The 24,158-nt window shown below is 33.7% G+C and overlaps 1 protein-coding gene across 1 annotated transcript in view; it reads left to right on the forward strand.

The window, feature by feature from the left end:
* Positions 1 to 23,656, forward strand: part of LOC136986019 (uncharacterized) — a 38,585-nt gene extending 14,929 nt beyond the window's left edge. The window contains exons 4-5 of the mRNA XM_067283470.1: positions 20,575 to 21,152; positions 23,356 to 23,656. Coding sequence (XP_067139571.1) covers positions 20,575 to 21,146 — 572 coding nt within the window. The 3' untranslated portion in view covers positions 21,147 to 21,152; positions 23,356 to 23,656. The remainder of the gene's footprint in view (positions 1 to 20,574; positions 21,153 to 23,355) is intronic.
* The last annotated feature ends 502 nt before the right edge of the window (positions 23,657 to 24,158 follow it).

Below are 24,158 nucleotides of genomic sequence, written 5' to 3' on the forward strand. Positions count from 1 at the left end.
TCTAAAGTGCAATAAAACAGTTGGAATGTTTCCATTTCCGAGAACTTCGAGATATTCCTTTTCGTAAAATGTAATATAACACATTAAAAAAAATCTCCATTTACAATAAAACACAGCAAAAAGCCATTTCTCAACCTCGAATAGTTAATTTTCTTAGAAAGATTAAGGGAAAACAGAAATTAAAATTAACTAGTTAAGTAATAATTAAAATAATATCCCGTACTTGATTCGGACAATTAGACAATTTCTCATAAATCTATTGATACGTTTCACACGAAAGATGTTTTAAGATAAATCCTCATTGTTACAAGCAGTATTTTAAGCTATCAACAGGAAGGAGAGCATTTTGCTTTCGTTTTTCTCAGCTTTTAATGGCTGCAAAACTATCCAGTTCTGTTCGAAATGCGTTTAAGATCCATTTTAAGGTTCGAATTTTAAAGTTTCTTCACTCAAAACTTTTCTTTTAGAAAGTGAACTGATCAATGGCGAGCGTTACAGTCAAACTCGATTGCATGGCAAATCGCAGCTTTCTGCCCATCCCGACAATTTGTGACTCATAATTTTACATTCAAAGTTCAACAGATTGTCGTTAGCATTTGCAGTTAATTTTTGGAATATTTTTCTCCTCGCACTGTATATCTATTGATAGAGAAATGATGTACAAGAAAAATGGTAAACAGTTAGTTAAAAATATTCTTAACTGGTCACAAGTCAGATAAGAATGTATTCGTTATGTACTAGAATCAACAAAAAGGTTAAAATCGTTAATAAATCTAGTTTTTTCTAATCTCTGCCACAACGAAAAGTTTTCTTGTTTAACTGATCTGTGACGTTTGTTTTCCGTTTCGAAATCAATCACGTGATGTCTGGCAAGATGTCGGGCACGAATGTCTGGTTTCCATAGTTACTGTCTCACAAATCTGTCGCGACTAGTAACAGGAAATAGTAATCCTTAGCATCCTTTTTTAAACTTAAGGAGGCTACCGGTTCATAAAAAGTTCATTAGAAAAGTATTTAATGCGCCTTAGATTTAACTGAAGATTGTAGTGAGGCGTTACAGCCCACACAGTACGAACTTTTAAATTTGTACAACATAAAAGACCTTTACGATCCGTAGAAATTGTTAAATAAACTTTCGATAATCCGTCACGGATCGATAACCTATTGTTTACGTCATCTGCTTGAATGAGCGTGTCCTTTCAACAGTGGGTTCATTTTTACTTTAGCGACAAATTTCAATGCACTCAAATTGGAAACATGCTGCACGTAAACTCATTTAAACAAGCTTCCATCTATCAATTGTTGAAATTTTGTAGTGTAATTTTAAAGTTACTAGAGAATCATTAGAATCGCCTATTTCGCATGTATATACGAGTTTGAGCAATCAACCCGAAATAACTTTAAAAAATATTATATACTGTATATACTGTACAGTACATGGCTTTCATTTTCTAAAGGTAGTTTTGAGACTTGCGAAGTTTTTGGTCGCTGCCAAATTTTTAATTACTATTTTATACGCACAAATCGTTGTAGACTTATCATTTTCTGTGATTTGACATTCAAACATCCTCTCTGACGTTGAGGATAAAAACCACAAATGAACTAGTATTACTTTAATGAAAATACGCAGCTTTCACTTCTCCTTGAACTTAGACCTACTTTTTTCTAAGTAGGTTTAAGGTTAAGAGTCTAGAAATTGGTTTATATTATTTTACTTTATACGATAACAGGGGGAGTATTGTAATCATAAGAAATTTTTACTTTCTTGTTATTTTCCTGGTTGTTTTAACGTAACACGGGTTACATTCCCGGCTGTTGTATAATATTGTAAACATGTCACATTTTATCCTCCGGGTTCTTAGAATCGTGATGTTTTGACGCTTCTGAACCAAAAAAAGTAAACAAAAAAAAAAAGATACCCGAAATGTGTGTGTTGGCGTTTATTTGGTTTAATATCTCAGGATGGGGTAATGATGAAGAAATTTGAGGATGAGATTTGTTACGCAGTTTGTGTGTAAGGGGCATTTGTTCTATTAATTTCTGGTGGTTAAAGCTTGAAGGGGGGAGCAAATTCGTCTCTACTGTCAATATTAAGCTTTTTTTTTTTTTTTTTTTTTTTTTTTTTTTAATCTTTTTAGTTATTAAAAATGGCAAAAAGTTTTAAATAAAATCTGTAATGGTGCCACACAATTTTATTCATTAATAGTATGATTGATATAAAAAAGTCATTTTTTAGTAATAAAATCTTAACAACAGGGAAAGTTACCAACTCGTTGCTGGATTTTTTTATAATTCAGAAACATTTCATAAAAATTTCAACAATAAACTACAAATTACTTTATTATGTTAAGTTACATAGGTCAAATTACTCTAATGGAAACTTTTTCTATTTGGTTTTTTAATAAGATGCCCTCGATCAATGGCAGGATGTAAACAAAGTTTTCTTCCCAAATTACACTACAAAGGTTACAACACCCACTTATTGTTTATTAATCAGTTCAAAGTCCCTTTTGTTATTAAAATATGGGAATTTATAAGTGTAATTCGATACGCTTTGTGTATGAAAGTACAAAATACCGGAAGTATCTGAGTAATCCTAATAGTTTTTTATTTTATTTATTTTTTTTTTTTTTTGCGAGATCGTGCGAAACTTAGTGCGAGTGGATAAAATTTTTATGGAAATTTCTTTCTACTTCTCAAAATTCCCTCCAGTTATTTGCAAAAAATGAAGCTTTATTTTTGAATAATTCGGCTCTAACAAGAGAGGGTCTTCATGGATCAGTTTTACTAGTGGGAAGGGAGAAGTATTGTTTTAATAGTAGATGGATACTACGGGAGCAATTTATTTTTGTGAATGAAATTAGTTCCATTCACCTCTTTTCTACCAAAATTGCTCTCGATAATGGAAGAGGAATATGTTTTTTGTTAGTAACTTCGTGATAATATAGTGTAGAAGGGAAGTACCTTATTAGAATGAAATTACGTTTCGATTCAAACTAAATTTGGAAATACAGTAGTAAACATTAAAACGTGCCAACTCAAAGAAAAGCAGGGGGCGATCTTTAACAATTTGAATGAAATTTAGACGCACGGGCAAAGTGGCTTTCTTGTAAATTACTATAAATATCTACTGTATTGGCTTTCAGATGGGCCGTACGGAATTGTTAGACCTCTACGAAGATACCGGTTGCAGTTGTTTACCAAAATCTATCCGGTAGATGGGTAGATGACCGTCTTTGTGCTGTCGTGTTGATGGCCCGTCTGCATACTAATCGCCATTCTAGTCTAGACAGAATAAAAACGGATTGTCTGGATGGTTCGAAGAAAAACATGTCAATTACCTCGTTTAACATAGTTTCTGATAATTACTAACTTTCGATGTCTGCTATACTTTTCTGGCAAACTATATCAATTTTCTTTAAATGGAGATTACGTTACCTTATTGGCAAAATTATTTACAAACATTCGAAAAGTGAAACTATGCCAAATAAAATTTGAAGTCTTAGTCTATCCAAACCAATGTGGAGACGTCCTACGTTTAATTATTTTTATAGCCGTTTCTTCATATCGGGCCCAGCCACGTGTTTTCCGCTCTTTATGACGTATTTCCATCTAAATACCCATCAGTGTCCCGTAGAGTGCCTTTCCTTCTTCGCAGATCGCCGTGTTACATTGCCTTATTACTTTCCCGGGTCTGTTATATATAATAGAGGGAAGGTGCGGCGATGGGTCAAAAATGACTCCCCTAGATTTTTACATTTTTGGACTGGGAACCTTGAAACGTCGAGAAATGCAAAAAAAAAAAATAAATAAAAAAATAAAAAATTCGGGGGTAATTTCTATATGTATGGAGGTTGTTAATGTGTGTGAGGCACAATTTTGTTTACCCTCTTTGAAGCTTAATAACTCCCGTGCATTTTGTCGAAAATTTCTTGAATTTTGCTGGGAGGTTCGTGTATTAAGGGATCGATGCTATTAAATTTTGGTGATTAAAGGTCAGGGGTGGAGAGATAAAGGTGGTCGTGCGTATCTCCAGTAGGGTCGGACTTAATGGTGATTTTACTCGTTATTAGCATTTACAATTTTTTAAAATAAAACCCATCCATACCCTGAAAATTAAGCTTTTTGTCATCTCATAATAGTTAAAAATATAAAAAGTTTTTAAAATAAAATATGATAATAGATGACGCCACCAAACGTTTGGCGAGAAAGTCAAGCAACTTGTTGCTGGATTTTTTAAATTGTAACTCTAAGAACTACACTTTAAACTATTAACAATCAGTCATTCAATTTTCTCGAAATTAATTGTATAGGCCTATATGCATAAATAAAATAGATTTTTCAACAGGTTTTTAAATGTTAAATATTTTATTTACAAAAACGCTAATGAAGGGTTTTTGTAGATAAAATAGTTTTCGATAGTTTTATTAGATTAGTTTTGATTTTCGTTGGTGGAGAATGTAGTGTGATAAATACTAACTCAGAATGAGACGTGGAAAATCGTTTATTTTTTAATAGTACAAGTATACTTTATAGTAGAAGTTACTTATCATGCAAGTTATTTCCATAAACTTTGTAATTTTTGAGTAATTTTCCAACGTTTTCGAAATTCTAATATAAATATAGCTTATGAGAAATATCACACACTAATGCATTTTATACTTCATTATTTTATTATTTTAGGCTATAAAGGGGAAAATCCCCTCCACGTACTGTTTAATTTCTCGTGACTGTTTGGCTACCGTTAAAGTTTTTAGAACACTTACCTTGTAAAGTAGTATGGTTTTTTAATACTACTGTTTTGAAGAAAGTTGACTTAAGCTAACTTATATAAAACTACTCGGCAGCTACTCCAACAGATAAAAAGTACGCATTTAACATATTTTATCGGAACTTGACACAGTGTTAGGCTCGTAACACTTATATAATATTTTGTCGCATAGTTTAGATATCCTCGAAGATACGTTTACTTATTTAAATTTTTTTTCTCTATGCGACAGGAATAAAAATGATAAAAAGCTGTTATATAAAACAAAATTACAACCATCAGACTAACTTGCTATCTTTAATTATTAAGTGTAACCTGTTATCTGAAGACTTCTATTTGAATAAGAGAGAATTACTTCTTTACTGCATCATTAGTAACCTATAGATATTGTAACATAACATGTCGGCAACCATTCTAACATTCATTAAGTGATGAATAGTACTCGTTTAAGTCAGTTTGTAGAATGCTTACATGCATTTTGAAAGCCGAATTTAGCTTTTTGTTACTTTCTAGGCAGTATATAGCTTATAACAGAGGGAAAGTGTGGCCATCGGGCAAAAAATGACCCCCCAAAGATTTTTTACATTAAGAGGACCTTGAAACGTCGAGAAATGCAAAAACGTTCTCTCTCTCTCTCTCTCTCTCAAACTTTTCTGAAAATCCTGTTTTCTGCACCGAGCTTGAAATTTACTGCTGTCTTGTTTTTTGCTTCATCAGTAAATTGTTAACAATATAATTGGATTGCTGTATGTTAGATTTCAATGTAAAACGTCTTTGTAATCCAAAAAATTATGGTAGACGGTCTCACAGCAATTTCTAACCGAGAATTGCTGTGAGACCGTCTACCATAATTTTTTGGATTACAAAGACGTTTTACATTGAAGTAAATTGTTAGTTGGAAAACATGTTTTTCATACTGTAAATGCTTAAAAGGATTAGCTACTAAAAGCGAAAAATCGCAATCAAATTATATAATTCTTAACGAGAATAAGTGTAAAGTTTTAGAGTAACTTAATTTTCTAGAATCATAATAATTTTAGTAAGTAGTTCCGGTAAACATTTAATAAGTGCCGAGAAATTGGTAAATGCCGGGGTATAATATTTCTACACTTAGAGAATATGTTTAAAAATTTCAATTTATTGCATTCACCTCTAAATCCCCGTTTCTGCTAAAAATACGTAAGAATATTTTTACAATTTGTATTGCAGCAAGACGGCAAACCTACTAACCTTAAAAACATTGTAATGCAAATATTTTATTTATATTTTCATTACAATATTTGTACGCTTTTCTTTTCATGCGGTAACTGTTATAGACTTTTCTGGATTTTTAGAAAAGTTTGGTAGTTATTGGACTGCAATTTGAAAAAAGTTGTAGATCTTAAAATTCCCACTGACTGTCAGTTTGTTTGTCTTTCCTTAATTTCCAGAACGGCATTAGATGAAATTCAAGACCAGACATTACGTTACCAGGAAGTCACGTTATTTAAATTCAAAAATTCTCCCTTCCCCGAAAGGAGTTAGGTAGGTGGTCGGCACGACTCTATTGCTAACATGAAAAGTATGATGTACACGGGCCAAACACTACTAATTTGAGGTGGAGAGCTTATATTTAAAATTAAAGTTATGATGATAAGATCGTGCAGTCGTCGATCCGGTGTAGGGAGTTGTTGATTTTATTTGGACAGTTCTTGCAGTTGTCTGATTGTATCTTTTAAGTATTCAATATGTTTCTCTTCGGAATCTCTTTCTACTTTTAAAATAGTATATGTACGGATACATAAATGCATTCCATGCTGCTCCGCTATATCGGCGCAGATATTAAAATTTTCTTTGGAATTTCGAAAGATAAACGAAGAGAAAATCGATGCAAATACCACAAACGTGTAAACTACGGAAAGACTATAAAACTAAACTACACTTTTTAAACGATTTTTTTTTTTTGTTTTCTTCCACCTAACTTCTCTACGAAGTTTAGGCCTATATATAGGCTAATAATAACAACTATAAAATTATGAGAAAATTTAGGTAAATATTTTATAAATTTAAGGTTCTTATTATATATGAAATGAAGCTTCGATATCTATATCTAAACTCGAAAATATTATCACTCTCGAATTTCTTCTGTGGAATCAAAATCAGCGGTACTCTACTCCGGGAGCTTTGTTTTCATTGCATAGCTTTAAAAATATTTGCAATGAATCCGACATTTTCACGCAGATAGCTTTGTATTTACAGTTAGGATTTAAAATTACGTATTGATCCATAAAAATCTAGTGAATCTTTTTTCTACATCTTTAGATATATAATTAACTTTATTACATTTAAGAAATTCGATCATCCAAACATCTTATAAATCGAAAATGGATATTTTTTACTTTCCCGGCTGTTATAGATAACAGAGGGAAACTATGGTCATCGGTCAAAAAATTACCTCCCAAGATTTTTGCATTTTTGGACTCGGAGAACCTTGAAACATCGAGAAACGCAAAAAATTCGGGGGTTTTTCTGTATGTAAGAATGTTAGTGTGTGTGTGTAGATTGCCCGAAACAGCATGAGTATTTGGTTATAGAGTTAATATAGATACAAGGAAAAATTCGAATTATATGAAGTATATACTCTTGTATTGCAGAAATTCTAAACTTTCTTAAAAATTTTGAATAGAAGAAATGACGTCAATGAAATCCCAGAAACGTGCCATGGAAAATCTTTCCTAATATAAAATTTATAAGTTAATTCAAAATAATAATAATAATTTTCTATTTGGCTTGTGACAGTAACTTTTAAAAATCTAGTTTACTTATAGAATTTATTGAATTTCATTTCTAATCAGAGCTTGTCTCGGTTTTAAACACTTACCTTCAGATACTGTTTAATTGAATTTTCTATATAATACTTTCTATAGAGTGTCGAGTTTTCGTGAAAATATGTTACGACGAAACACCAACCCTGTTCGAACATTATCTGAACGTCTTTTAGACCATATAAGAATTAACTGTTAAATATTAAATATTGAAAGTCTGTTCCTATTAATGTTTACTAACAGTCCCTTCGTAGAGCAAGGCGAACAAAGTTATGCTTGTCCAGTAAGATTTTTGGCAAGTATTTGTTGAAAATAATTTATCTGTTAAACAAAAAATTGAGTAAAAATTTGATTCGCCTTTTTCAAACAAATATTTCCATTAGTGTATATTAAACAATTTTTTTTTAAGTCGGTATACACTACACAACGTCTTAAGCGTCTTTGTAATACAAACGCTAATTGAAAGTCACACATTTGCCCCTGTTTAGCGGGGTTGAGATCCTTAGATAAAACCTTTCAACTAGAAAACTTTTAGCTTCACTCTTTCGACAGAGACGTTTTTACTTAAGCTTTCTATAGCAGAATTTTTCAGCTCAAATTTAATAATATCAACTTTCATCGATATTTTATCGAACAAAGATTACTTCGATAATGTTTCACCTTAATTGCAGTTTCGTTTGATGTTTATAAACTTATAAATTTCACTTAAAAGAGAAATGTTAACAACAAAAACTTTGTCCCATTTTGTCGTTAACACTTGTTGGAACGTTTTAAATTTCAAAAACCACATTTTTTTATTTTTATTTAAATAGAAATTTTCGAAAAACTAAGATATAGTCGGTTTTAATCGTACTTAAAGCCACAGGAGTAGAGATGCTTTATTAAATTTTATATGGATTATTATTATTTATTGACGTGAGTTTTAAGTTAATCATATAGGCTTAATTATCATCGTTTCGTTTAATTAACTACGCAAACTGGAGGCAATTTCTACTCTTTTAAGCAAATTTTTAAGATTATATTCTTGGTATAAAATCTTTTTTTTGCCTTTTCTTCTTTTCTCGTATTAAAATATAATCGGTCATTTTTAGGTCATGCATAAATGTAATTTATTCTAGAGCATATTCATCCCATTGAAGTGAAAGTCTGTATGACTAAACTGAGTAATTTTTAGAATATATTTTAATATAAAAAAAGTTGTGTTATGTGCTGGCTAGTGGCCACATTACCTTTACGGTAGTCTACTTTTTAACTTTAAGGAGAAATTTATAAGACTGTATTGTTTTACACTTTTAGTGTGTTCCATAGATTATTTAACAATCGCTTATTTTGCACTGTGCCACGGGCCCTATATTATTCTGGAGCACATAGGCTCGCACCTTATTGGCCAGTACGTAGATCGGTCGATAATATATAGTTATGACATAGTCGGGGGAGAAGGTCATTGTCTCCCCAACTGGCAGACCGAATGACTCAAGGTTATTCGTGTTACGGTTTTCGTCTATTGCTGTTTTTAACCAGACAAGTGAAGTTTTATGACCTGGATAGCAGGCAATCTACTCCGCGGGTTACGGTGTTACACATTGTGTTTTTATTTTCCCGGCTGTTATATATACAGGGTGTCCCAAAAGAAACGTACTCACTCTGACTGACCATTACTAATAAATTAAGTTTTGATTTAGGTATTTACTGACGTAGATACAAGTCTAATAAGTTAAATTACAGAAAATTTAATTGAAATATTACTTTCCAAAATCTTCATGAACTGTATCTGCTATTGGACTCATAGAGTGAGGGGTTTGTTTTTGAGACACCCTCCCTGTATAACAGAGGCGATCGGTCCAAAAATAACCAAGATTTTTACATTTTTGGATTCAGGACACGTTGAAACGTCGAGAAATGCAAAAAAAAAAAAAAAAAAAAAAACTTCGGGGAATTTTCTGTATGTATGAATTTGTGTGTCTGAAATTTTGCAGGTAGGTTTCTCTATTAGGGGATCGATGCTATTAAATTTTGGTAGTTAAAGGTCAAGGGATTGGGGAGATAAAGGGGGTCATGTGTATCTATCTCCACTAGGTTCGGACTTAATGATGACTTTACTGGTTAATAAAATACGATAACAGATGGGAACTGTCCGACTGTTGCGGGGAAAGTTAAGAAACTCGTTGCTGAATTTTTTTTAAACTAGTTCTCTTAAACATTACGACTACGATTATAAAAATCGAGAGAATAACGAATCGCATAAAAGATGTGGAGATTTTCATAATAATAAGTGAGATTTAAAAAAAAATGAAAACTAATTAATTTGGCGTAGATGCAACGCCTCCTTGCGAGCGTTTTATTAAGAGATGTAATCAATTCTAATAAAGTTAAGCCGGGAAATTAAATTTTAAATGTGTTCATAAAGAAATTCGAAATTAATTTATTGTTTAATTATGCCTTTTATTGGATAGTGTCGCCTAATATCTCCGTATTTCATTTTTCTATTATTATTAAACATTCCTTGTTTAAATAAATTTTTATTTGCTTTGGTAGAATATCACAAACTATTGCTTTCTAACAATTTATGCTATCGTATTTTCTTATTAATCGAGATAAACGTAAATTTCATACACGTGTAAACAGAAGAATAATCTAAAGACTAATTAAGTCCTAATATAAATAACTTTTAAGTTAGTAGAAACGTTTAATCTAAAGACTTAACTAAACAGCAGCTACCTACTGAAAATACGAGATACAAATTTAGATATGCGATTTCAAAATATGATTATGTAATTATAGTTGTTTTGCGCTCTATCGAATTGGAATTAGCAACAAACTACTTAAAGTTTTCATTCTTTTTAAATTTTAGTAGTTATGAACTCGTATTATTTATCCGCTCTGGTATGTAGCGTATTATTAAGAGGCTGTAAATTCTTAGCTTATAAGTTTTCACCATTATTAATTTATTTATAATAAACAGACTTCTGTTTAGTTCCATTATAGCGAGATAAGAGTACGGTAATAATTTAGATATATGCAAATTTTTTCCTGTTTTTCTGTCTGGCAGATGTTATTGGGCCGCGGGTGCTGTACGTAACTAAAAATAGAAACGAGAAACATCCGATATTTAACATATTTTTTATATAAGTTTAGTACTTAGTTAATTATTTTTAATATTATACCTGATTAAATTTTCTTATTAAATAAAACTAATTTTTTACATGGACAGATGTAAAATACAGGAGTGGAAATCAGCTGTAAGGAATATCATTTAGAGAGTATGCTGCCTTATTACAGCTCGTTTTGACTCCCGTTTTATTAGCATATTTTATCTTCCAATTGACTACGAGACAATGACGCATTTAGTATAAGACAAGGTTTATATAGCCCAAACGACGAATGTTATGTCGAAAATGCAGAGAACTTTCAATATTTGGGTTGGTTGATTAGGGGCTGTCCATAAAACGACGTCCACACTGGAAGGGGGAGGGGGTCGTGACGAGGGGAGAGGAGGAGTTGAGCTTCAGGTTGAACGTCATATTTTATTAAATTTTATACAGTTTATCACTTTAAAAATAATAAAATGTATATTTCGAGGGGGAGTTTTGTTGGACGTCGGAAGAGGGGAGGGTTTACGGAAACTTGGACAAACTAAGACGAAGGGGAGTAAAAATTTCAAGAAACACGCGGACGTAATTTATGGACAACCCTTTAAGGGTAGTTTTTATCTGACGTAATTGCCAGGAAACAAAGCCTTAAGCTGTGGTAGACAACTCGTCAGTTTTGGTTTTCAGGTTGAAATACGTTTGATAAAGTTTGATTTTTGTTCCAACTACTAGTCGAGCTATTTTTGCGTATGGAATCTGGCAACCACACAATTTGTATTATAAACAGCTTATCTGGGGGGAAGTGTTGGGATAGGTACGAATAGTTTACAAAACTAATGGCAAAATACTACGGTAAGCACAACTGTTCTCACTCGAGACATAACAGAAAGGCAACTTTCGTGCCACGTAACACACGTTCCAATTGGATATCTTACACATCTCTCGACAGCTCAACCGATGGCCGCAGAAATAAACTAGCGTCCAGTTCTGGGAATATCTTATGCCGTTATTGATAGTGATAAAGTAAAATTCTTGAGCTTGTCCAGAACGGGAAGGTCTTATTTAATTTCTGTTTGTGTACGTTTTTATTTGCAAAAATTCCTTTGTTAATAAACGAAGATGGTGATTTTCAGTTATTCGAAATGTTTTTAGTCACATTTCGAGAAGATTTTATTACATAAAAATGGGTTTATATTTATAGTCAGAAATATTATTATTATTAAATTAAGCTGGTAAACGTGTCTTTAAACGGGTCGAGTTACAAATTTGATTGTAAACCAAAATTTTAATACCATTTAAAATAATTTTTGAAGAAATTTCCCATTTCCAAAAAATGTTGTAAGGAATGACATTTATTAATCGCTAAAATTTACATATTTAACAAAGATTTCTATACAATTAAAACATTTTTGTAACTTTAAAACTTTAGATTTATTAAATTAGAATTTAACTTCATTAATTATCGATTTGTAACGATTAAAACAAAAAAGTACAACTTTATGTCATGTCACGAGTTTTTTCCTAAGAGAATAAATATAAAAATGAATTTTTATCTGTTTAATTTGTAATTAAACCAAAATAGTGTATTTAGACCGGGCGCAAAGTTGTAGAGCAGCTGTTTTTAAAAAAAAACAATTGTGCCTTGTTTTACGTAATGATAGCGGTAACGATTTGTGTTTTCGAAAACGAGATAAAAGACTTCCGCCTCGACAGTCCTTCCAGACAGTCACGTGATTGACCTTGAACCGACTTCCAGGTACGATAAACGTCTGCGCGGCCAAACGGCGTGAATTACGACGCAGACAGTCGCTTCTGTCTCCAATTCAAATTTCGATAACGCCACGACGATTTTTCTATTTAAATAATTTAAATTTCTGTTTGCAATTATTATTATATCAGAATGTATATATATTTGGTTGTAATGAACACTATTTTGTTAGAATATTTTCCCCTACTATGACTTCGTTTAACAACCATTTAAAGTCTCCTGTGTATTAAATGTATTAATAATAGAACACAAGAATTATCACGCGCTTTAACGTAACAATGCTTTTCCTTGTTCGTTTCTAGAAAAAGAACTTTTGTATGGTTCCTTCATTTGAGAATGGTAAGTTGAAGAGAATATGTGAGAGTCTGGCTATTAACGTGTTTGAATATCTAAATATCAGATTTAGACGCTACCCAGCTTTGTCTCATAGACAAAGCAAAACTATTTACATACAAAAGTGTTTCCTTATTTTGGAAGCATCAGGCAATAAAAATAACTCGTCGTAAAGTACACGAGATGTGTTGACTTCACATTTCAAACGCACCGTGGTCCTGTGCCAGTTTTATCTTCTGATATGGACAATTAAACATTTTAACGATTAAAATGTAACTATATAGACTTTTATGTATCTTTAAATGGTGTCTGTTTAAGAGAAGTCTAGGAAATAAAATTCTTACATTCTTAAAACTTACTTTGAATTATGGATACCATTTATCTTGGCATACTTTATCCTGGTCGTTTCTACTTCGAAGAACAATCCTCTTAATAACTAAATAAATAGTCGAGAGGATCGATTTGCTAGAATTTATCTATCCGAAACTGGTGATATTCGGATGTGTGTACCCTAAACACACACCCGAGTATTTTGTGTGTGCCCCCTAATACAAAACTAAAGAACTGTAGTTAATTTGATAGAGAAGTAATAATTTATAAATCATTAAACTGATTAATAAATGAATAAAAATTTCACAGAATGGTTACAGAAATTACCATTCTTTCTCTAAGTAAACAAACAACGTAAGACTAACTAGTTACTCAGCCGCCTTGCGATCAGCGATTTGCGAGAAGAAACTTTCGATAATCGCTAGCGAAACACGTCGCAACTTTCAACAACATTGGAGATAACTTTCCCCGTAACTTTTTCGCTTACGTGAAAACGCAAATCGCCGTTAAAAGCTAAGCGAAACTGTTTAATAATGTAAACTACTGTATATTCCAGAAAAAATCAATTTTTTATTTTTAATTAATTTTCCGACAACATTTGGTGGCGCCATCTGTTATCGCATTTTAGTTAAAAATATAAAAATTTTGTAAAATATAAAATGGCAAAACGCTTAATTTTCAGGGTAGGGATGGGATTTTACGAAAAATTGTAAATGCTAATAACCAGTAAAATCGCCATTATATCTGATCTTAGTGAAGATACACTCGACTCCCATTATCTCCCCATCCCTCGACGTTTAATCATCAAAATTTAATGGCATACATTTCCTTAATAAACAAACCTCCCTGCAAAATTTCAGAAACTTTCGACAGAAATCACGGGAGTTATTAAGCTCCAAACAGGGCGAATAAAATCGCGCCCCCCACACACCAACATCCATACAAATGGAAAAAAAACCCGAATATTTTTTGCATTTCTCGACGTTTTAAGGTGTCCTAAGTCCAAAAATGTAAAACTCTTGGGAGTCATTTTTTGACCCATCGCCATACTTTTCCATTACATATAACTGCCGGGAAAGTAAAACATGTGTAACCCTTGACAGTTAAATTTATTGTTTTCTTTGTTTTTTTAACGTTAACTGCCAAGAATTACAAATGTCTCATTACTCTTGTTGTTTCTCTACTCAAATTTTAACGTCACAAGTCATAAAGTGTTATCCTGACGTTTGTATATGGTCGACGAGTTAGCCTTTAAACAAGAACTTTTATTTGAATAAATTTGTAAAGAAATCATCACCGTTGCTTTAATAAGGTTTCTCGTACAAAATTCTTAATGATGAGTTGAAAGTTTCAATTATTTTCGAACAAATAAGGGAAGCCTTCGATTGTTACGCATCACTTATTAAACCTTTTACAATTTTTCTATATATTAAATGTTTCTATAATCATTATGATTAAATATTATTCCGTAGGCCAGAAAGCTGTAGGTTATTCTACGGTCGTGTTACTTTATACTATCGAATCTTGAAATTAATTATAAGGCACGTACGGAGATTACGTGTTTACTTAGTCGTGTAATCCTATAAATCCTTAATGTGTTTATAAATTATTGTACAAGATCTCTAAATATTCGTATTTTAAAGTGTTCTGTCTATCTTAACAATCTCTTTCGAGCTGTATTTCTTCTTCTACTTTACCCTCGCTTAAAGCTTCTTTTTAAAATTTTATTTCGCATTTAAAGGCTCTCTGATTAGCCTTTTGGATCTAATTAATAACCTGAATGCAGTTTTTCTATTTTCGGCTCTAATTCTAAGGGCTTAACTCTTCTAGTAATTTTAGTTTCATTTCAAGACTTTACTTTTTAGTATTATCTTCGCTCTTTCAGTCTTTAAATCTTCTTTGCAGTCTTTTTTTTTTTTTTTTTTTTTTTTTAAAGCTTTCGATAAAGTATCTTTCCAGTTTATACCCCATGTTTTAAGGAGCTCGTGGATTTTTATTATTTCTAATTTTAAAACTAGATTTTTATATAATAGATTTTTTTTTATATTTGTCCAAGTGTTTACATATTATTTAATGTATTAATATCATAACTCAAAACGTTTGTCATTCCCATATTTATTGCTAAGATGATGATTATGAAGAAGCATATTTCACACATAATACATGAAAATTTTCGCGACGTTTGTTAACAAAGTTTTTTTTTCACTTCGTTTTGCTTAGTGTCGATGTGAATACGATTTACGGATTATGACCTTTTGTCGATAAGAATCGACAAAAGGTCATAATCGAAAGTCCTCGATCTTTCACCTTCCGGTGTATATATCTCCAGCCTCTATGTCTACTGCATATGAAAATATGCAATTGTTCCACTTATTTCCACAAATAAAGGTGACGATATATATATATATAAGCTGGAGATATATAGGCTACGCCAGAAGGTGAAAGATCGAGGACTTTCGATTATGACCTTTTGTCGATTCTTTTTATCAAATTCTAATAATAATAATAATAATAATAAGGTCCGCATGCGTGGGTTAGTCAGAGACTCATGTTCGAAAAATATACAACAGTCTCCTTTGGTTACCGGTGGTGAAAGCAGCGCCGGCCCAAGCATGGCTACTGCAATGCCCTCAACAGATGTGAGGAACAAACCCAGCCTTGGTGTTTCTGTGGCAATGCATCCACAGACCACAAAGGCTGGAAAACCACGCCAACGGATGAAATGGACAATGGAAATGAACGACTTTATCATCCGTACTTACCATATCATCACAAAACTCGAAACAAACATGACAGCATACAGACAACAACTACACCATAGATTCACACTACAATATCCTCATCTCACTGTCACCGAACAAAGGGTTGATGATCAAAAAAGAACAATTATACACAACAACCTTATCCCACAAACAACACTTGAACTTATCAAACAACAGGTTGCTGATCAAATACATCAACAGACAGAAACATCTAACATTAATGAAGATCACGTAACCTGTCAGGATAATCTAGCAACATGCACTGATTACAGCACACACACACAACAACTACCACTATTGATACTACAGATACTTTCTCATCCACCACTGATAACATTGACATAGATTTAGTTAATACGCTCTCGCTAATATTTCAGGAAACACTCACTAAATATACAGGCACAGATCCCACACAACGACCACGAATACCAAAAATCAACATGTCCAAGGAAGTAGGAAAAACACTAAATTATGTAAACGCTCACTTACTACCACACTACATTCATTCAATTTCTACACTCTCAGACATTCATACATTAGTTTATGCTGGGACAGTCACAGTTGTGACACACCATGGACTGAAAATACAATCGCAGAGAGATACACAGAAAACACACAATTCTATCACAAGCCTGCCTGGCAGAGAAGAATAGAAACACAAATAAATGACATTAGACAGCAATTAGGCAGGCTGACACAATACACTAAAATCAACATAACACCCAAATTAAGGAAACAGCTCAAAAACATTTTCAAGAAAATAAAAACACACACAAAACATGATCATCAGAACACACACATTACAGAATATATTGATACACTAAAACAAAAACTTACAGCCAAAGCACGTAGATTCAAACGATACAAAACATGTACACTACGAAAACAACAAAATAAATTATTCAAAAACAATGAAAAACTTTTACAAACAAATTGGTAACAAAACAAACACTGATACACAGCACAGTGGCACACCAACAGAACTCACAACATATTGATCTTCTCTTTGGTCCAGTGCTGTCACACACAATGCTGATGCAGCTGGATCGAGGAGGAGAACAGAAACTTGCACAACATACCAACTATGCCCTGTGCTGAAATAAACATACACGACATCCGCTACACTGTGAACAGAACACATGACTGGGAGACACCTGGTGTAGACAACATTCACAATTTTTGGTACAAAAAAGTTTACATCACTGCACCAGGAACTTGCTAAACACCTAACACACGTCATCATCAATCCACAAGATATACCAAATTTTCTTACTCAGGGCATCGCCTACATGAAACCTAAAAACAACAATACCTCAGACCCCACACAATACAGACCAATTACGTGTCTTCCAACACTCTATTCAAATTATTGACATCCTGTATCGCAAACAAAATATACAAACATGTTGAAGAACACGACATTCTTACGGAACAACAAAAAGGTTGCCGTAGAAATCACAGGGGATGCAAAGAACAGTTACTCATAGATTCAGTCATTCTACGGCAAGCACACAAACAACACAGAAACATACACATGGCATGTATAGACTACAGAAAAGCATTCGACAGTGTTCCACACAGTTGGCTGCTACATATTCTACACATGTACAAAATACATCCATCACTCATTGCATTCTTTTAAAACACTATGCAGCACTGGAGAAAAACACTACATCTCAGGGTTAGTAACACTTCCATACAAACAAACCAAATTTTTATTAGGTGAGGAATTTTTCGAGGAGATTTCTTGAGTCCTCTTTGGTTCTGCCTAGTGTTGAACCCATTATCCATCATGTTAAACAACACACAATATGGCTACAATATCAGACATGAAAAAAACAACACAGTTTACACTGTCACATCTCATGTACATGGATGACATAAAACTTTATGCATCCGCACAAAAACATCATCAACTACAAATCACACATTCATACACCAAGGACATACAAATAGAATTTGGCCTAGATAAATGCAAAACACTTCACATAGAAAAAGGAATCCTGAAAAAAGATTTTGCACTTGGAAATGGAGACGTTATTGAATTCATGGAAAAGTGTGAGTTCTATAAGTATTTAGGATTCCAACAGGCCAAACTAATAGAACATGCACAAATAAAGAAAAGATTAATTAAAGAATACCAAAGTAGGTTAAATGCTATTCTCAGAACACAGTTAAATGCAAAACACACAGTTAAAGCAATAAACACATATGTCACCCCAGTACTCACATGTTCTTTTGGAGTTATACATTGGACTCACACAGATCTCGAGCAACTCCAAACGAAAACAAGAACAACACTTACTAAGCATAAACAACATCATCCTAAATCCGCCACAGAGAGATTAACCCTTCCACGTAAAGATGGCGGTTGTGGCCTGATTGACATAGTTAACCTTCACTACAAACAAATACAGACACTGCGAGAGTTTTTCTACAAAAAGCAAGAAACATCACAGTTACATAAAGCAGTAACTCTAGCAGACTCGAAAAACACACAATTAAACTTACACTCACATCATATGGACACGACATAACATATAAAATGCATAGACACCGTTAAGCAATCGTGGGCTCAAAAGGCACTCCATGGCAGGCATCCTTATGATCTGGCCCAGGATTTGTGTTGACAAAACTGCGTCAAACAGTGGTTAGCTCGGGGATGCTTTTTTGGGGAGACGGAAGGATTCATGATTGCCATACAGGATCAGGTAATAAATACTAAAAACTACAGAAAACACATACTCAAAGATACAACACTCACAAATGACACGTGCAGAAAATGTCATATCATGCCAGAAACTGTACAACACATCACCTCTGGTTGCAAGCTCTTGGCACAGACAGATTATTTATACAGACATAATCAAGTAGCAAATATAATACACTAAGAGCTTGCAGAGAAACACAAATTAGTAGACATCCACGAACCATACTACAAGTACAGACAGTATTGGAAAACAACAAGCACAAAATGTACTACGACAGAGCCATAATCACAGATAAAACAATTTACCACAACAGACCAGACATCACACTCATTGACAAACACAATAAAATCACATACATTATAGACATATCTGTTCCAAACACTCACAATGTACAGAACACATGCACTGAAAAAGTCAGCAGTACACAGAACTCGCCCAGGAAATAAGACATCTGTGGAGGATAGATTGGGTGCTTATTGTACCTGTCATTCTCTCCTCTACAGGTATCATACCACACACACTACACAAAAGCCTGGGTACATTACAATTGAATAGAAACACATATATCACATTACAGAAGGCCACTATATTGAATACATGTCATTGTTAAGAAATTCCTGAAAACACACACACACACCCACTGACACAGTTCTTTAATTTTTTATTTGTTTTGGTTACTATGCCTTGACTTTGGTCCGGCATAGTAAACAGCCACCAGTGTTAACCGAGTATATCTCACTTAACCCAACATAATAATAATAAAATTCTCTCTCGTGCTGTATCTCTAATGTGTTGATTGATAGAATGAAAGGTGCGAACAATCATAAAATACGAATAGCAGAATGCCGAACTTTACTCCACCCTCTGATATGAGCGGAAGAAAAGGAATCTTCTGTACTGAAATCACATGAGACATCTTTCGTCGTGTACAATACGAATTAGTTAAAGGGTTCATAGTTACTCGTAATTCAGTAAAGCCTTTATACGAAGGCTGTTTTTTTAGTGGTTCTCAGATCCCGAAAGTCTGCAGATCGTCACTAGGAACAGTTAGAGACTCGGTGGTCTGCGAGTTTGACTCTTTCCGACAACTGGCAGACTCATTATATCTCGATGTTCACATTGAATTGTATGTTTTACGCCCGTCACCAACCGTATTAAAACGTGAGTAAAACATCAATTTTGCATCAATGTACTGTATTACTTTAATTTTGTTCACCCCACATGTCGAAATTATAACGAGTCCCATCTTCCCAAAAATCGAAAAAAAAAAAAAAAAGCAAATTACTCCGCTAATATGGACACGCGTTTCTCCGACCCACTACAATCGTTATTCGTTTTTTGCAAGTTTCATCCGATTTAAATACCCCAAGAAAACTAAGATACAAATTAGTCATATCAATTAGGCCTATATATGGTTTTCGAGATAATACGATACGTTTGCAGTCACAATTATCGGGAGCTGGCGCTCATCACTACATCTACTGAACTCAATAGAACAAAATTGGATTAGTATATCAATTGTGTTTATATAAAGCAAACTAAAAATTGCCTTAAACGAGTATAACAAAAACACTCTGGAAGGAATGCTTTCATGACTTTTATACTCAAATTTTACATTTAGAAGGCAGGAAACTGCCATTCTCTGTTCTTTTTTTTAGGAAAATTCAAATGTCTTATTGTGATATATTAGCGGGTAGTTAAATATAAACTCAAAGAAATTTATTTGGTTTTCATTTTTCTGTTTTCGCTTTTCATTCGAAACTTGATTTTCTAGTTATAAACTGTATTAAAATCAATTATGCAAAAAGGCTTCTTCCACTAGGGCAAATTAATTTTATTTTTTCAAATTCCCAAAGAATCGCATAAAGTTTAAGAATTTTGGCAATTGTAAAATGAAATCAAATTACATTTGTTCAATCAATGGCCAATAACTTTCCCCTATAACACGTTAAATGTGTTATTCTATAAAATTAATTATGGAAATTTATTTGTCTCGTTGCAGCCTCCATAACCCCGGCCAAAGCTCAACAGGCATTGTCCGCTCTACGATCTTTTGTGTCAATGTTTCCTGCATTCACCCGAATCGTATCCCAAAGCAAATTTATTCCTTTACGTCATTCTGAAAGATTGCAGATTTAACGTGGACGAGGCTTACGGTAGACTGAGGGAAGCGGAAGCGGACATGAGAACGTACGCCCTGCAAGAACAAACCGTGGTCCAGCCGATTATTAACACGTACCGGCCTAGCGTGCCGCAGCAGAGTATGTCGGGGTCGTCTCTGTTCTATCCCCCCTTGGGATGCCTCCCCTACTATCGCTGTCCCCCGGATATGAACAGCAACGGTACCGTGGCTAACTGTCACTCGCTCACTACTACCGGCGTCTACAACTATCACAATCTCATCCGCGACCGAAGCGCGGATTATCCTCTAGCGGAACGCGAGGACACCGACGGCGAAAACCCCAATTTGGGGCTGTCCGGTTTGACACACGGCATTGTGCCCATGGGATATCACACGGCATTCGCCTCCGGTCTGGTGACGGGCGGCAGGAGCGCAGAAATTAGCTCTCCGGACACTTAAGGGTCGGTAGGTATCGTGTTAGTATTTTAGATAAGCAGAACATTTCACCATTTATCTATTATACATACTTTGACTAGGCTATATTCAACTCCTTGTACTATAAATGCCTGTTAGTTAGCGATAAACGTAAGCGCTGATTAAAAATGCATGCTCGAACTGCGTGTAGACGGAAAGGAGTTTACGCCCCGTCCGTGCGCACTTTCCTATATTATACCTTTGTCATTTGCGCTAGAAAATACTTATCTTCAAGTCTGTGTAGATTAAATGACAGATTAATTCTCCATCTTTAGCTATGCTGGCGAGGATAAAGAAAATAAACGCTTTGCGGGGCAAGAACGTATGGGTGGTTTTATCGGCCACTAAAGACAACGAGTAGGGTCGTAAGCGCGACATAGGCATTCTGGGTCACGACCTATACTTTTCCCGAGCTAAGTCCAAATTTCCGACTCTGCAGGTCACCCTTTCTGACTGCAAATATATTTTAAATTCTTTCTCCTGGGCTGGAGACGACGATATTTGATATTTCGGGTACGATCACCTTTCGCTTCGGCTTCAAAGTAAAGTAAATTTTGGTAGATGGTGAAAGGTATCGAAGTTATTACTTTGGGAAGGAAACAAAGGAAAGATGAAAAGAAAATACAGTAAAACCTCGATTTAACGGACGAAGTTTATTTTCACATAAGATAAGACCAGAAACACTTTATATAGGCCTGTAATAAGTATTTTAAAAATTAAAAATTAAATTAACAGGTTATTTTTCAAAACCAAGAGTTACCGCTGGTAAAATGTATTTTCTAAAACATGTTTGTTTCTTTCTTTCGATTTAGATTGTATACTTGTTTATTACAGTCTCAGAACTATGTGAATATATAAGCAGTTACAAAAAAATTTTCTATATGTTACATAACTATAGAAAACTTTTCTGTGGACTTATTTTTAATTAACAAACGTATGAGTTTAAGTATGTATCTACCTAAGTAAAAACAGATAAATTAAATTATTTGTCAATTTTTTTTAACAATGGCATTGGGAAAAAATCTACTTTATTATATAACGGACACCCCTCTCCCGAATTATTCCGTTAAATCGAGGTTTAATTGTATTCGCAAACTGCGTCGTACGAAATGAAACGAGAAAAGCGTTATTGTACTAAAAGATTCGGTCCCACGTCACCTACAGAAATCATTTATTTTTTTTGCTCTAGGATCAAACAGATTACAGAGGCGACTTTAATGGGTTAGGTCATACACGAGTATTCGTCTGCAACAGGTTTTAAACTGAGGAACTCCTGACGAAGGTGGAGTGTATCTACTTCCCTTCCTACAATTACTTTTGTTTGTACACTTACTTCTTTGCGTAAATAACTGGATAATCGAACCTTCCAAAGACTTATAAACTGCGCCCACTATTTACAGAGGCCCGTTTTTCGGAAACTCTTGAAAAGTGGGTTTATTATTTGGACAAGGATCTGTTTGTGTTTAGGACTAGGTACTCGCCAAGTTTCGTTCGAATCGAAGAGGACAACGTCTGACTCTCTCCTTGTAAGCAACGAAGAAGAGATAACGAGGATAGCGATTCAACCCAAGACGATGATTTATTCCAACAATTTATTTTAGAAAGTTACTGCTGGAGAAGGCTGGATTCGGTGAAACAAATGCAAAAATCAGGTTCACGATGAATGTGTAGTGGATAATATAAAATTCAACTGTAAACTTTGAATCAAACACTAATTTATTCATTTGTGTGGAAGTTTAACGTTGAAGTCGGCTAAAAAGTTTAATTACAGAGTACGATTTCAAACATTCTATTCATTTATTGCCGACCGGTTAGTTTCGTAGTCTTAATAAAGGTTTTCTGTCGATAAGAGTATGTAGCTTGTTCTGAGGCCGAAATATATCCCATTTATCCAACTGATGTGTTCTATTTTATACAACCGGGTGGGTAAAATTCGAACAACCTAGAAAAATGTGTTTTTAACCGTTAATATAATCGTTCTTAGCACATACTACACTTGAATACCCCCGCGATCACTGCTTTTACGGGGATGTGTACGGAAATCAAATTCCTTAGATACCCCTTTTTACTTAGTTAACGATATCATACAGCTCACACTAGCAAAACAGAAAACTCATCACCTCTTTTTAACGTTTCATACTTATTCTAACGTAACTTTAGTAACTAATTATTAATATTTGTTTATCTTTGACAGGGATGGAAGTGCCTTAAACACGTTTAAGAAGGGATATAATAAGGAAGAAAATATCTACACTTGGATACAAATTGTGATAAATATAATTCACTCTTTTGTTCCATCGATATTGATAACGAGTATGTTTAAAATTTTAAAAAATAACGATCGACCGTTAGAAAATCAAAATTAGAAATATGAATAAATAATTATAATTATAACGTACTTCATTAAAACTATACACGTATTAGAAATTAATCAAAAAACATGAAAAAAATATGGGCTTGTCTCTGTGTTTATGAACATATAGTGATATATATATATGTGTGTGTGTGTGTGTGTATGTGTTAACAAAGTGTTATTTCAACAAATTTGGTAATTTGCTGTGATAAATCGCAAAAAAAGTAAGTAGAGCACAGAAAAGACACTAAATATATTCTTTATAATTTTTAATGTCACAGCTTTGATGTTACGGTCGATATCGTTCTTCGTTGTCTAAGTAGATACCACGAGGGCGGTGCAAAATTTAAATTACTCATTCTGTATACAGTTTAAAATAGTTATACGTAAATTACTGACATTCGAGGATACTAGACAAAATTCCTTCCTCCTCTTTATTTTCTTACACTACGACGCGACGTGTGTTGCCAGGGTGATTCCACAACCATGCTGGCAACATAAGATGGTTTCTTTTTCTGTAGGTTCAAACAAGAAGTCACGAAGTTAGCAAACGTCAGACGAACGTAAAACTCGCGAAGGTATTTAAATTTTATTCTTGACCCGTATTTTCACAACCCAGTTCCGGTTTTCAAGATAAAGTTATC

Source organism: Centruroides vittatus, unplaced genomic scaffold (genome assembly GCF_030686945.1).
Source record: "Centruroides vittatus isolate TY-2023 unplaced genomic scaffold, ASM3068694v2 contig_986, whole genome shotgun sequence".
In the NCBI taxonomy this organism is placed as follows: Eukaryota; Metazoa; Arthropoda; class Arachnida; order Scorpiones; family Buthidae; genus Centruroides; species Centruroides vittatus.